We start from the raw sequence: 16,496 nt of genomic DNA, 5'->3' as shown, positions 1-16,496 counted from the left end.
GCCATAGTATGATTGGTTGAGCGCAGCCGCAGAAAGTGCGCAGTGCCGGTCCAGTTCTCGGTGATCCTGACCTCTCCTAGTCCGGTTCTGGATATATGATGTATTTTCTCTTTGTTTGCCCTTGATTTAATACATCAGTCGCAGTGAACGGAGCATTGATCGTTGCAGGTATGTTTTGATATGTTAATGAGCATCAAAGAGTGTCTTTGTTATAATACACATGCCGATTATTTGCATAGTGTTAATAATCTGAGGTAAGCATACTGTAAAAATCAGTAGGATTACATTTAAATGAGTGTGTGTTATGTAAGTAAAGGGGATACGGATTTGTTTAGATCGCGTTTTTATCTCTTTGTGTGTTGTGTTATTATAAGTAATATCGAGTGTGTGTGTGGTTGGGTTGGGTTATTTGGACAGTGTCATAAACTCAGACAGTGACCTATGGACTGACTGTCTCATGCATCAGGACAACACCCTATATACAGTAGGCCTACATAAACACCTGGTACAGTATTACAGCAGATCTAATGCCTATTATTGCATACTCTAACACCTACACTTTCATAGTCTAAACACTCAGTACAGTAGATAATAATATTTACTGTCTCCGACAACACCCTATACACGCAATGGCTATTATATCATCATGCAAACACATTATTTTCTGCTGCTTGTAATGTTTGGTCGTGTTTTTAAAATACTTCCTCATGCAGTAACATTTATTAGTTAGTTTTATACAGACATTTTCAAATATATATGACCTGACTACAGGTTACACCAATAATTCAGTTTGTACCAATAATACAGTTTGTAAAAGTAGGACTTAAACTACAATAAAAACCTAGACTTTCATTTTTTTCTAGTTTTTCTTGTTCTCTCGTGTGTCTAACATCCCCGCCGGCACATTTCTACATCAGGAGGAAGAGGTTTAGTGCATGTAGACGCTGCCACTCCTCAGTTCAGCAAACAGTGCATGTCAATAATGCAGTCTAGATAAGAGCCACCAGCTACAATACATGCTCACTAACATCTACTAATGTAAACTCATGTCAGAGCAGGATCTGGCCAAGTACACTAGGGCACAAATTATTGTATGTGCTGTTTTCTCTCTGGTTGATCTGGTTTTAATGGTTTAACTTGATTTTTACATTTCCAGAAGATAATATGAGTGGCGGTTCCTAGGATGTTCTGTCAAAAAGGGGATGAACGATATATCGCCCACCATATCGGTATCGGCCAATACATGTTCATTTTTATTATTATTATCGTCCCAATTAGAAAATGTAGCCGATATATTAAAGCCGATAAATAATGGATGATTTCCTTCAGCTGAGACACAGATGCACACTGTTCTCCATGATGCTTTTGGTTCCCTACAAGGCTACATAACATTATAACGAGAACATCATTATAATTGTGTGCTTGGGACATGGATTTCAATGGTGAGACTTTTTATAATCAAGCTCTCTAAAATTATATAAAAATTTTGATTTATCGGCTAATATATCGGTTATCAGATCTGAAAGATTTATCGGTTACCGTATCTGCCTAAATTTTCATATCGATGAGTTTTTATATCTTCTAAATAGGTGAAAATGTCATTTCACCTATATAAGTAATGGCACAGTACACAGTTTAACATCTTAAATCACAAAATGTAAACAATATTACCATACACAATAAGCAAATTTCACTATTAATAAACAAGACTGGCATACCCATCAAACACACTGATTCAATGTAGTTGCAATTTCTTTGCAATTATTTGTAGACATCGACTAATAGTGGATTTTACCGGTAACGATAACTAGGTTGACCCGCGCTGGCCGATAACGATTATTCAATCGTTATAATCGATAGTTTTTAAAGTGGATACAGAATGAAAACAAACATAACACATAAAATACTGCTGAACCTTATTACAAAAGAATTAAAAGAGTACTGAACCATAAAAATTTACTTTATATTTAAATATAAAAAATGCATCATTCGTGTTAGTTCATAGTCCATAAACAAATTTTAAGAGATACAACTTTAAAATGTAAAAATGTACTAGGAAATGCTGAAATCAACAAATGAACAATACTTTTATTAACCTTAGCTAATGTTACAAACGGACTCTTATTGTAAAGTCTTACTATTTCATATAAATCCAAACTTAGTCTACAGATGGCCATCTTTAAATATCTACACAAACACCATAGTGTAGAAATTAGACACATATTGTATGTATACTCTCACACTTTTGCTTCTATTATAGAAAACTTGATGCCTAATCTAAATAACGAAATATGTACAGTAACGATGTACAGTAAAAACCAACTTGACATCATGACTTTGCGTAAACATACACGCCACTTTCAAGTCAAGTGGCGTGTTATCTATACGCATTTTGAGCTATCCGCGTGTATGTCCACGCCGAAATCTTTTGCGTGTATGTCTACACCATTAAATGTCCGAGTGATTCCGCGTGTATGTGTACGCCGTTAAATGTCCGAGCGAAACGAAGCAAAATCTATATCTACATCTGTGGAGCGATCTTTTTTTTCCTAGGATGGTAGGAGAACACTCATAAATGGTATTAACCCCAGTGACGGGTAGGTTTAGGGACGGGGTTGGGGTAGGTCATATATCTATATATACATAATACAGTAATATAACGTTAAGTCAAAGGCGTTGATAAACACGCTGAAAAGCGTTTATGCGTGTTGATAGCACGCCAAAAATGGAAATACGAATTGGCGTGTCATACATACGCCATTTCATGAGATCAGTCTGGTAAAAACACTGAAATCGAATGTGTTTCTGATTTATTTACATGTTTCTGTTGGCTGCATGACGATACAGTTGGCTTTCTCACGTCACTAGCTTTAAATATGCAACTTCGCTGCATAACGAATGCATAAAAGCGACCAGCTGGATATAATAAACTAATGCAAATAGATGGCAATAGTGACATTAAACATTTGAGTTGGGCTGACCTGTGTTTTTGTCACATGGTTTTAACCTCTTGAGGTGCTACTAATGTTAGCGTCCTCAGCCTCAATCGTTCCACCTCCAATTATTTGAGAAATTTACTAGCAATTTCTTTGGAGGGCATAAAGTAAAAAAAATCCTGATATCATAATGAAGAAAAAGCCTCATTAAACAAATGAAATTGTTGAAAAGAAAAATAGTTTGCCATAATAAATATAATATCTTAACAAAATATATAAAATAAAAACAATAGTATTAATTGATGAATAATGTTGCCAATTCGCAGTAATTTGGTGCAACCAACAGAAACGTACAGAAAAATACATAAAACAGGAAATGATTTCATAGAGAAGATTCTTGCAGACCATTATGACTTTGTGTCAAGGTTAAAAGGTTTCTTAAAACAATTTATCTTTTTATGACAATTAGTTCAGGTTGTAAAATGTCATGTGGTGTGGCTCCCTTAATGTGTAATGATAATTATAAATAAAAATAACAGTAGGCCTATATAATCACGTTTGAGGTGTAAGGAATTTAAATATGTTGAAAATGGCATAAGAGTCTTTTAAAATGTGTTTTTTTCATCATGGCCACTCTTTGTCAATGACCCAGATGCGTTTGAAGCTTTCACGTAAGGACTTGTCTGTAATAAGCATAAAAGGCCATAAATCAAGCTAGTTCTAGACTGTTATTGAGTTCAAACACTGAGACATTTAGGAAAGAAACCCTTCCCCATTGACTCAACAGATATTTAGACGAGGCTTTGATGAATCATAAAGCTGGCTGTGGTTTCTCAAGAAACAAAATACTGAGCATGTAGTAGCTGTGTTTGAATACGTTTTCAGCAACAAGGGAATCAAAGCTTTGATTGAAATCTTAATTCGCTGTAGTTACAGTCACAAGACATGGAGCGGTTTAAGAACTGAATCGCCATGTGGAAATAATGGTTGTGACGAAAGATTCTCCAGGAGCTTTTGTTGATGGGTTATTCTTGAAATTCTTGTCCTCAGACACCTGGAAAGATGTGGAAGAGGATTCAGTATCTGTCAAAAGCAGTCTTTCCTTATCTTTATGAAGTTTAATCTCTTGAAAAACCATCCAGGTCATAATTTACTTCAGGAGAAAAATAAAAAAAGTATATATTTGGAGTAAAGTAAATCTGGTAACACTTTAAATAATGTCCTATTAGTTAATATATAAACTTTAACTGACAATGAGCAATATATTTGTGTATTAATCTTTGTTAACATTATTAATGTCCATCAGATGTCCATGTCTGCCTGCACACGTACTTGTGTTGTCCAGATTTTGCACTGACTCAATTTTTGTGTTCTATTTCTGTTTCTGTTTCTGTTGCCATGGATATCCGAGAGGGTTGCCTGGGTTAGTTCGGGAAAGGCTGGCTTACACTACAGAACAGGCATTATACAGGCGCTGTCTTTAGCTGGTTCAAATGCAGTGGCTACAGTGCTTACAAGATTCAAGAAAGCCCAATTTTAGGTTTGCAATCAATTTTAAAATTCTGCTACTTATGCACCAAGCTTTACTGTGTGCGATTTTGATATTTTCTGGGATTTTTTTAGAGGCCTTAAAACACAAACTTTTGAAAACGTGTTTTATGAACCTTTTCATAGTTCCTAGAACTATTGGCAGAAGTTTCCGGACTTAGGAACTAGGAACTCCTTTTGGAGGAACTAGGCTAAATTATCTCCTACTTCAGAGTTGGATCTAAACCAGCGCTGTAGGAACTATCCGTGACGTTAGTAAACGCTGACTGGCCGAATGCATGCGAAACACTAGAACCCGCCATTTTTAAACAGGCAGTGTAAACACACAGATTATAGCCTATATATATTTACTCCAGAAACTCTATGAACATGGAAAACAGTGATAGATGAACCTCTTAACCTTTACGCTGAGGAGAAAATGCAACACAACTTTGAGGTGACCTGGAGAAACATGATTATGTATTTCTGCTCAGCAACACTGGACATCAACCACACGGCATACGCTAATAACTTTGCATATACTGTCTACTTTCTATTTATAACAGTTCTATCTAATATCATATTAGACAGGACTCTCAGACAGAACTTAAACTAATGAACACGGAGAGTGTGAGCACTGTATGGCTATATAGTATAGACATTTTAGTCTTGAGCCCTTGAGTGTGGCTGCTGGCTTTGTACATAAAGTACAAATGTGCGTTCAGATGTGCCGCCAATACAACAGAAATTGCGCAGATTGGCGTTCGCAGTGAGAGATGCAGTCTCGCAAGAGCTACAGAGGCTAGAATCTGAAGGGACACCTTGGGTGTCATTCAAAAGAAATCTGGAGGAATTCGACTTTGTGTTGATTTAAGAGAGCCAAACTAAGCCATTTGCCACATATTGAGGAAGTTTTTACAGAACTACGTGGGACTTCAATGTTCTCTACAATAGATCTCCAGAATGCAAGGGATCTGACAGCTTTCGTTACCATTGATGGACTCTATAATTTCACACGTGTCCCTTACGGTCTGGCCTCAGCACCAAGTGCTTTTCAAAGAATGATGTCTCAAATTTTGGCTGGTCAGGATGGTGTGTAATGCTATTTAGATGGCATCATTGTCAATGGTGAGAATCCAGAGGTACATGAGAAACGACTTCAAGCTGTACTTTGGCGTTTGCAAAGCATTGGTTTGAAGCTTAATGAGGAAAAGTGACACTTCAGGATTCAGGAAAACTGAGCTACCCCTTTCTTGGCCATGTTATTTCGGCTTCAGGCGTGCATCCAAATCCAGATCATATTCTGGCTATACAACAATCACCAGCTCCTCATGATGCGCAGTCCTTGCGTACTTTTTTGGGTCTTGCCGGCTGGTATCCCAAATTCATTCCCAATTTTGCGGCATTGGTGGAACCTCTCCGTGCACTGCTCCGAAGGTGTAATGGCTTTTGCTGGACAGAGGAGGCTCAGGAACATTTCAGTCGTGTGAAAAATCTTAACACTGCTAGCCCAGACCTTGCATTATTTGATCCTTCTGTAAGACGACAGTCACAACGGATGCTTCAGATTATAGCGTTGGTTCTGTGCTTACCCAGTGTTATGGCAGTACTGAAAGAACAGTTGCTTTTGCGTTTTTTGTTGCATTTAAGACATTTATGTTGTTATATTTTGTTTTCATGTTGAAAAAAGACTTGTTCACCCTTTTCCAGTGACTGGAAGCAGGTTAAACATTTGAGTTATTAAATTGCATACTTTTTGAAATATTCAGTGATTTAATGCTATGCATGTTGTTGACATTCAGAACTGTTGGTTTTCTTGTGTTCTGTGCTTTGTTATATATTTTTTAGTTTAATCCAAATCTTTGTTCTTTCACAAAAGGGGAATATGTGGTATATTGAAATACATACGAATAGTAGGTGTCACTAAGGTACTAGTTGCCCAGTAGGGCATAAATGCCACGAAGAAGGGTTGCTAGAAGGTTGTAATAAACGTATATAGATCAACGTCGAGTTCTCTGAAGTTTATTACTGTGAAATATACAACAGTTGTGTAGTGTATTTCAGCCTGGCATTCCCCAACTGATGCTGTAGTTTACATAGAAAGTCTCAATGGGAGATTTTTTTCTTCTAAAAGCTGTGGCTGGCCTTAGTTGTTCCGTTCTGGTTCATTTTTAAAAGAGGACTATCAGAGCAAGGTTTAACTTCCAAGTAAATGATTTGCATTGTGGAAATCAACATATAAAAGGTATAGCCACATTAACCAATATGTCATGATATGAAAAGATGTGAATATGAAAGAATATTATTCTTTGTATAGTGTTTAATTTCATCAAACTGTTTTGTTAAAGCCTGTTGATGCATTCTATAAAACGGTTAGTTCCAATCCTTGATTCTGATTGGTCAATAAAGTGTTAAACAACTATGGCCCATTGGTTCAATGTATCACTACCGAACACCCCTAGCAACCACTCTTAGCAACGTAAATCTGTTTGTTCTCATTGATATTGTTCATTGAAGCTAGAGTAGAGTATTGTGAGAGAACGAGTGAACACAGTTGATAGGCTATAGCATTTTTCTTCAGGTCAGTCCTATAGACTTTATGCGCCAGAGACACGAGCGCGCAGCCATCTTTAGATTATTGTCTTTGAACTTCCGGTTTTGCGGTCGCTCATTTCTATGGCATTGCTGTCCAGGAGTAATTAGCTTTTGAAGTGGATTTACTTATTGTAGAGTTATTGAAAGTTATCATGAGCATTGTAATGTTTAAAGCAGATGTCTTAACAAATTTCAGTAGACCGGGAAGATTTTAAAACGAGCCGTTCATTCATAAATACGCAGGATCGCTGTGAAAATACAGACCGGAAGACAAAAGACAACGAGCGCAGCGCTGAAAAGGGGCGGAGCTACAACTGTTCTCATTGATAGTTCATTGAAGCTAGGAGAGTAGAGTAGAGTATTGTGAAAGATTAAGAAAGTAAGTGTACCTGCATTTACAGTAGATTTAGCATTTTCCTTCAGGTCAGACATATTTATTAAAAATCTGATTGAATGTCCGCTGCGATATCTTGTCCTTTTAACGGTTAAGCCTTAAGGGGTTTACCCGTGACACGCTAGTCATGTGTCAGTTGCGTCTTGCTTTTCAGGTGTTCACAAGTTTGAGTCCTTTCTATATAAAAGTCTTCTCTACTGACTGACTCACTCATAAAGACAGTATTTGCCGCCATCTAATGTCAAAATAATGTATGTAACCTCTGTTGCTGTTTACGGTCAGGGACTATTTTTTCCACCGTAAAGGCTGATTTATACTATTGCATCGGACCTACGCCAGAGCCCCTACGCTATACACTACTCGTTGGTTTTCATTTATACTTCTGCGTCGTTGTCCGCGTTGACGCGCAATTACACATGCAGAGGGAGCATGTGAAACCCGAGGGAGGGGTTCTAGCAGACCAATCACAGTGCTTGCATCCGCGTAGAATTGACACGTTGTTACATTTTTGTTGAGGTGCACGTCAGGGTACGCCGAAGGGTACGCGCGCTACACACAGCCTACGACGTAGCTACGGCGTAAGTTCGACGCAGAAGTATAAATTAGGCTTAAGGAAGGCTTTTAGTGATTTTATACTTCATGAAAGTTGCATATATATATATGTATATATATATATATATATATATATATATATATGGCTTTAATATTTGTATTGTGTGCTAACCGTTTAAAAAAAAAATTATAAGGTAGTACTTGTTCCAGTGCTGTATTGTGAATAAGTCACGATACAGCACAGCCTCTTGTACCTTATTGCTTACATAACACATTTATTCATTGTTCTACTTATTGTGAGATGGAACGGACTATTATCCCTCTTGTGATGGGTCAGTGTTAGATGCAAGGCAGTATTGATTCAGCGGGATCACATGACCTGTGGAGGCTGAATGAGTGGGTATCACAGCATGAGACTGATGTTGACTGGGATTCAGGGTGTAAATGCTCCACAACCAGCAGATTTTAAAGCTTATAACTACTATTTTGGAGTGAAGCTTCAAATAATTGTTTGACAGGAAGTATTGACTGCTTTTAGCAGATGCAGCTGTGATTTGGTGGTTTCAGAAGAACTGAAAAATTAGTGGTTAATTGGTTGGACTGTTGAATACAAGATAAATGTGATTAATAATATACAGTGCCCCTATCATGCTATTTCGATGGTTCCTAATATGTTTTTGAGTCTCCTAATATGTTTAAATGTATTTAAGTTCAAAAACAATGCTCTCACAATATTAATTGCAGCATCTTTTCTCACAGTGTCTGAAACAATTCAATAAAGGATCTGGTCATTCTAAACCCCTCCTCCTACTCTGCTATGATTGGTCAGATGACCCAGTCTGTTGTGATTGGTCTACTCTGCTCTGATTGGTCAGATGGTCCAGTCTATTGTGATTGGTCTACTCTGCTCTGATTGGTCAGATGGCCCTTTCTGTTATGATTGGTCTACTGTGCTCTGATTGGTCAGATGACCCAGTCTGTTGTGATTGGTCTACTCTGCTCTGATTGGTCAGATGATCCAGTCGGTTGTGATTGGTCTACTCTGCTCTGATTGGTCAGATGACCCAGTCTGTTGTGATTGGTCTACTCTGCTCTGATTGGTCAGATGGTCCAGTCTGTTGTGATTGGTCTACTCTGCTCTGATTGGTCAGATGACTCAGTGTGTTGTGATTGGTTTACCCTGCTCTGATTGGTCAGATGACCCAGTCTGTTATGATTGGTCTACTCTGCTCTGATTGGTCAGATGACCCAGTCTGTTGTGATTGGTCTACTCTGCTCTGATTGGTCAGATGATCCAGTCTGTTGTGATTGGTCTACTCTGCTCTGATTGGTCAGATGACCCAGTCTGTTCTGATTGGTCAGAAGACTCAGTCTGTTGTGAATGCTGTACTCTGCTCTAATTGAACAGATGATCCAGTCGGTTGTGATTGGTCTACTCTGCTCTGATTGGTCAGATGGCCCAGTCTGTTGTGATTGGTCTACTCTGCTCTGATTGGTCCGATGACCCAGTCTGTTCTGATTGGTCAGAAGACTCAGTCTGTTCTGATTGGTCAGATGGTCCAGTCTGTTGTGATTGGTCTACTCTGCTCTGATTGGTCAGATGGTCCAGTCTATTGTGATTGGTCTACTCTGCTCTGATTGGTCAGATGGCCCAGTCTGTTGTGATTGGTCTACTCTGCTCTGATTGGTCAGATGACCCAGTCTGTTGTGATTGGTCTACTCTGCTCTGATTGGTCAGATGGTCCAGTCTATTGTGATTGGTCTACTCTGCTCTGATTGGTCAGATGGCCCTTTCTGTTATGATTGGTCTACTGTGCTCTGATTGGTCAGATGACCCAGTCTGTTGTGATTGGTCTACTCTGCTCTGATTGGTCAGATGATCCAGTCGGTTGTGATTGGTCTACTCTGCTCTGATTGGTCAGATGACCCAGTCTGTTGTGATTGGTCTACTCTGCTCTGATTGGTCAGATGGTCCAGTCTGTTGTGATTGGTCTACTCTGCTCTGATTGGTCAGATGACTCAGTGTGTTGTGATTGGTTTACCCTGCTCTGATTGGTCAGATGACCCAGTCTGTTATGATTGGTCTACTCTGCTCTGATTGGTCAGATGACCCAGTCTGTTGTGATTGGTCTACTCTGCTCTGATTGGTCAGATGATCCAGTCTGTTGTGATTGGTCTACTCTGCTCTGATTGGTCAGATGACCCAGTCTGTTCTGATTGGTCAGAAGACTCAGTCTGTTGTGAATGCTGTACTCTGCTCTAATTGAACAGATGATCCAGTCGGTTGTGATTGGTCTACTCTGCTCTGATTGGTCAGATGGCCCAGTCTGTTGTGATTGGTCTACTCTGCTCTGATTGGTCCGATGACCCAGTCTGTTCTGATTGGTCAGAAGACTCAGTCTGTTCTGATTGGTCAGATGGTCCAGTCTGTTGTGATTGGTCTACTCTGCTCTGATTGGTCAGATGACTCTGTGATTGGTTTACCCTGCTCTGATTGGTCAGATGACCCAGTCTGTTATGATTGGTCTACTCTGCTCTGATTGGTCAGATGGTCCAGTCTGTTGTGATTGGTCTACTCTGCTCTGATTGGTCAGATGATCCAGTCTGTTGTGATTGGTCTACTCTGCTCTGATTGGTCAGATGACCCAGTCTGTTCTGATTGGTCAGAAGACTCAGTCTGTTCTGATTGGTCAGATGGTCCAGTCTGTTGTGATTGGTCTACTCTGCTCTGATTGATCAGATGACTCAGTGTGTTGTGATTGGTTTACCCTGCTCTGATTGGTCAGATGACCCAGTCTGTTAAGATGGGTCTACTCTGCTCTGATTGGTCAGATGACCCAGTCTGTTGTGAATGCTGTACTCTGCTCTAATTGAACCGATGACCCAGTCTGTTGTGATTGGTCTACTCTGCTCTGATTGGTCAGATGACCCAGTCTGCTGTGATTGGTCTACTCTGCTCTGATTGGTCAGATGACCCTGTCTGTTCTGATTGGTCTACTCTGCTCTGATTGGTCAGATGACCCAGTCTGTTGTGATTTGTCTACTCAGCTCTGATTGGTCAGATGACCCAGTCTGTTGTGATTGGTCTTCTCTGCTCTGATTGGTCAGATGGCTCATTCTGTTATGATTGGTCTACTCTGTTCTGATTGGTCAGATGACCCAGTCTGTTGTGATTGGTCTACTCTGTTTCTGATTGGTCAGATGACCCAGTCTGTTGTGATTGGTCTACTCTGCTCTGATTGATTAGATGACCCAGTCTGTTGTGATTGGTCTACTCTGCTCTGATTGGTCAGATGATCCAGTCTGTTGTGATTGGCCCACTCTGCTCTGATTGGTCAGATGACCCAGTCTGTTGTGATTGGTCTACTCTGCTCTGATTGGTCAGATGACCCAGTCTGTTGTGATTGGTCTACTCTGCTCTGATTGGTCAGATGGTCCAGTCTGTTATGATTGGTCTACTCTGCTCTGATTGGTCAGATGACCCAGTCTGTTGTGATTGGTCTACTCTGCTCTGATTGGTCAGATGATCCAGTCTGTTGTGATTGGTCTACTCTGCTCTGATTGGTCAGATGACCCAGTCTGTTCTGATTGGTCAGAAGACTCAGTCTGTGGTGAATGCTGTACTCTGCTCTAATTGAACAGATGATCCAGTCGGTTGTGATTGGTCTACTCTGCTCTGATTGGTCAGATGGCCCAGTCTGTTGTGATTGGTCTACTCTGCTCTGATTGGTCAGATGACCCAGTCTGTTCTGATTGGTCAGAAGACTCAGTCTGTTCTGATTGGTCAGATGGTCCAGTCTGTTATGATTGGTCTACTCTGTTCTGATTGGTCCGATGACCCAGTCTGTTATGATTGGTCTACTCTGCTCTGATTGGTCAGATGGTCCAGTCTGTTGTGATTGGTCTACTCTGCTCTGATTGGTCAGATGATCCAGTCTGTTGTGATTGGTCTACTCTGCTCTGATTGGTCAGATGACCCAGTCTGTTCTGATTGGTCAGAAGACTCAGTCTGTTCTGATTGGTCAGATGGTCCAGTCTGTTGTGATTGGTCTACTCTGCTCTGATTGGTCAGATGACTCAGTGTGTTGTGATTGGTTTACCCTGCTCTGATTGGTCAGATGACCCAGTCTGTTATGATGGGTCTACTCTGCTCTGATTGGTCAGATGACCCAGTCTGTTGTGAATGCTGTACTCTGCTCTAATTGAACCGATGACCCAGTCTGTTGTGATTGGTCTACTCTGCTCTGATTGGTCAGATGACCCAGTCTGCTGTGATTGGTCTACTCTGCTCTGATTGGTCAGATGACCCTGTCTGTTCTGATTGGTCTACTCTGCTCTGATTGGTCAGATGACCCAGTCTGTTGTGATTGGTCTACTCAGCTCTGATTGGTCAGATGACCCAGTCTGTTGTGATTGGTCTTCTCTGCTCTGATTGGTCAGATGGCTCATTCTGTTATGATTGGTCTACTCTGTTCTGATTGGTCAGATGACCCAGTCTGTTGTGATTGGTCTACTCTGTTTCTGATTGGTCAGATGACCCAGTCTGTTGTGATTGGTCTACTCTGCTCTGATTGATTAGATGACCCAGTCTGTTGTGATTGGTCTACTCTGCTCTGATTGGTCAGATGATCCAGTCTGTTGTGATTGGCCCACTCTGCTCTGATTGGTCAGATGACCCAGTCTGTTGTGATTGGTCTACTCTGCTCTGATTGGTCAGATGACCCAGTCTGTTGTGATTGGTCTACTCTGCTCTGATTGGTCAGATGATCCAGTCTGTTGTGATTGGTCTACTCTGCTCTAATTGGTTAGATGACCCAGTCTGTTGTAATTGGTCTACTCTGCACTGATTGGTCAGATGACCCAGTCTGTTGTGGTCTCTACTCTGTTGTGGTTAATCAGACTGTTGTGATTGGTCAGATGGCCCAATGTGTTGTGATTGGTCAGCCGTTTACAGCACGTGTCAGAAACCAAATGCCCCTTACCACATCTAAATTTCAATTCTGGATCTTCCTCAGCACTTTATACACAGTGATATGGACAGTAACAATGGCTTACATTTTTCAGAGTCAATTCCAGTCAATTCTAGCAAGTCTTCAGTCTTTGGCAGGCAGTGCATCAAAGTGGATTTGCTTTGAATTTGCAGCTCAGAAAACAAACATGTCGACAACATGAAACAAACTCTTACAGTGTTTGAGGGTGGGTTAGGACCACTTGTTTCATGCAGGAAGTAAAACTGGAATTACTGACAACTCATTTCAGGCAGTTCAGAATCAGTTCAGATCACAGACAACTCTGTTTATCTGTTCTTTGATCTTTGAAACTTTGCAGATCTTTTACATTCAGAAACAGCTAAATTACACACTACGTGAAAGGTAATATCAAAAAAAGGTTTATAGGGGCACTTTAATTGTTTCCTTTGTACATTTATTGAACTTGCTGTTTAAGATTCATACACAAATGCGTAATGATGCATAATTTTTATGTCATCTTTAGCACACCTAAAATTGTTCATCTGTTGCATTTAATGTTTAGATAATTTTTATAATAAATGAAACTTTTTCTAGTTATGTCGAGCTATAAAATATTTTATCTGTTGAAATTGTTATTTCAAAGTAAAAAATATATATATTTAAAAAAATGTAAATCACAAATGACTAGAAAACTATTCATTGATAATTAAACGAGAAAATTCAAATATTGAAACTTCTATTGAAAATGATGATTTTGGTAATTATTTTAAATTATTGTAATATACTGCCACTCCTAGTTTCTGTAAAGAAAATGAGCACCTTTGTCATTACAGCAGAAGTGCCAGAAATATAGTAGTACTGGCTGATGGAAAGAAGTGTTATTTTAGCATCAGTGGTATACGTCCTTCTCCAAAAATTAGCATATTGTGATAAAGTTAATTATTTTCCATAATGTAATGATAAAAATTTAACTTTCATATATTTAAGATTCGTTGCACACCAACTGAAATATTTCAGGTCTTTTATTGTTTTAATACTGATGATTTTGGCATACAGCTCATGAAAACCCAAAATTCCTATCTCAAAAAATTTGCATATTTCATCCGACCAATAAAAGAAGTGTTTTTAATACAAAAAAAGTCAACCTTCAAATAATTATGTTCAGTTATGCACTCAATACTTGGTCAGGAATCCTTTTGCAGAAATGACTGCTTCAATGCGGCGTGGCATGGAGGCAATCAGCCTGTGGCACTGCTGAGGTGTTATGGAGGCCCAGGATGCTTCGATAGCGGCCTTAAGCTCATCCAGAGTGTTGGGTCTTGCGTCTCTCAACTTTCTCTTCACAATATCCCACAGATTCTCTATGGGGTTCAGGTCAGGAGAGTTGGCAGGCCAATTGAGCACAGTAATACCATGGTCAGTAAACCATTTACCAGTGGTTTTGGCACTGTGGGCAGGTGCCAGGTCGTGCTGAAAAATGAAATCTTCATCTCCATAAAGCTTTTCAGCAGATGGAAGCATGAAGTGCTCCAAAATCTCCTGATAGCTAGCTGCATTGACCCTGCCCTTGATAAAACACAGTGGACCAACACCAGCAGCTGACATGGCACCCCAGACCATCACTGACTGTAGGTACTTGACACTGGACTTCAGGCATTTTAGCATTTCCTTCTCCCCAGTCTTCCTCCAGACTCTGGCACCTTGATTTCCGAATGACATGCAAAATTTGCTTTCATCCGAAAAAAGTACTTTGGACCACTGAGCAACAGTCCAGTGCTGCTTCTCTGTAGCCCAGGTCAGGCGCTTCTGCCGCTGTTTCTGGTTCAAAAGTAGCTTGACCTGGGGAATGCGGCACCTGTAGCCCATTTCCTGCACACGCCTGTGCACGGTGGCTCTGGATGTTTCTACTCCAGACTCAGTCCACTGCTTCCGCAGGTCCCCCAAGGTCTGGAATCGGTCCTTCTCCACAATCTTCCTCAGGGTCCGGTCACCTCTTCTCGTTGTGCAGCGTTTTTTGCCACACTTTTTCCTTCCCACAGACTTCCCACTGAGGTGCCTTGATACAGCACTCTGGGAACAGCCTATTTGTTCAGAAATTTCTTTCTGTCTTACCCTCTTGCTTGAGGGTGTCAATGATGGCCTTCTGGACAGCAGTCAGGTCGGCAGTCTTAGCCATGATTGCGGTTTTGAGTAATGAAACAGGCTGGGAGTTTTTAAAAGCCTCAGGAATCTTTTGCAGGTGTTTAGAGTTAATTAGTTGATTCAGATGATTAGGTTAATAGCTCGTTTAGAGACCCTTTTTATGATATGCTAATTTTTTGAGATAGGAATTTTGGGTTTTCATGAGCTGTATGCCAAAATCATCAGTATTAAAACAATAAAAGACCTGAAATATTTTAGTTGGTGTGCAATGAATCTAAAATGTATGAAAGTTTAATTTTTATCATCACATTATGGAAAATAATTAAATTTATCACAATATGCAAATTTTTTGAGAAGGACCTGTACTATTATAGTTTTGATTCATGTTTTAAATTAGATTTTATTTTTATGTTTTCACTTTAATTTTAGTTAATGTTTTAGTATTTTTGTTGTATTCTTATATATGTTTTAGTTAATTTGTTTATTTATTTATTTTAAGTGAACCTAAATACAAATTAGAAATGTTGCCTAGCTGAAAAATTTACTTTTTTTTATATTCTATTTTATTTCAGTTAATGTTTATTTAATGTATAGAAAATGTTTATGGTTTAAGTTTTAGTTAAAGTCAAAGATAATAGCCCTGATTAAAAGTCTGGTTTTGACATATGTGTGACTGATTGTCACATATGTGCTGCATTTCTATAAGATTTTGTCAATATGTTGCAATTTAATGTGCACAGTAAATAATCCTCATGTCATCCTCAAACCCTGACCTCATCTATACCCCTTTTCCTTCAAGGCCTCCTGACCTCTATCAGAGCATGTCCACCATGGTTTACCCCCATGAGGAGCGACTCGAGAAGCTGACGCAGGAGGAGATCATCTCCAGCACTAAACTGGTGATTCAGGGTCTGGAAGCTCTCAAGAGCGAGCACAACTCCATCCTGCATAGTCTGGTGGAGACCATCCAGTGCTTAAAGAAGGATGAGGAGGCCAGTTCAGTTCACGAAAAGTCCAACCTTCTGCGCAAGTCAGTGGAGATGATTGAGCTGGGCCTGGGTGAAGCACAGGTGAGGTACTACTCCATTATGGGGTCCTCGGGGTGAATGGGTATTGTGAATACCACTGAATTTGCAGAAGCTCGGTTATTAGCATGTGTTACTGACTAACAACTTAGGGGCCAGACTTACTAAACGGGGCAAATTAGCACGAGACAGCATTCCTATAAATGCGCCAAATTTCTGCCATTGATCTATTGACAATTCGCAAATTAAAGAAAACAGACGCAGCCAGATCCTTTCCATAATGACCAACACAATCTAACAAAAGGAGCGCTAATTAGCGTAGGGTCGCAAACAAGGAGAGCCGATGATAATCAGG

At 39.8% G+C, this 16,496-nt stretch overlaps 1 protein-coding gene and 1 long non-coding RNA gene across 4 annotated transcripts in view; one reads left to right on the top strand and one right to left on the bottom strand.

Moving 5' to 3' along the window:
* Positions 1-16,496, top strand: part of klc4 (kinesin light chain 4) — a 49,241-nt gene continuing 32,745 nt past the window's right edge. Inside the window, exons 1-2 of one of the 3 annotated variants that reach the window (XM_077202247.1) lie at positions 1-168; positions 15,916-16,186. In XM_077202247.1, coding sequence (XP_077058362.1) covers positions 15,938-16,186 — 249 coding nt within the window. In that variant the 5' untranslated portion in view covers positions 1-168; positions 15,916-15,937. The remainder of the gene's footprint in view (positions 169-15,915; positions 16,187-16,496) is intronic. The other 2 variants (XM_077202264.1, XM_077202255.1) reach the window with 2 other exon arrangements.
* LOC143710996 (uncharacterized) lies at positions 8,857-10,463 on the bottom strand. The gene is made up of 3 exons (XR_013194717.1): positions 10,400-10,463; positions 9,537-9,771; positions 8,857-8,908 (listed from the first exon to the last, which is right to left on the bottom strand). It is a non-coding gene; the product is annotated as an uncharacterized LOC143710996 (long non-coding RNA).

Source organism: Siphateles boraxobius, unplaced genomic scaffold (genome assembly GCF_051911475.1).
Source record: "Siphateles boraxobius isolate OS27281-9 unplaced genomic scaffold, OSU_SipBor_1 118, whole genome shotgun sequence".
Taxonomy (NCBI): domain Eukaryota; kingdom Metazoa; phylum Chordata; class Actinopteri; order Cypriniformes; family Leuciscidae; genus Siphateles; species Siphateles boraxobius.
The sequence above is the reverse complement of the archived record's forward strand: the minus strand, read 5'-3'. Positions and strand labels throughout refer to the sequence as shown.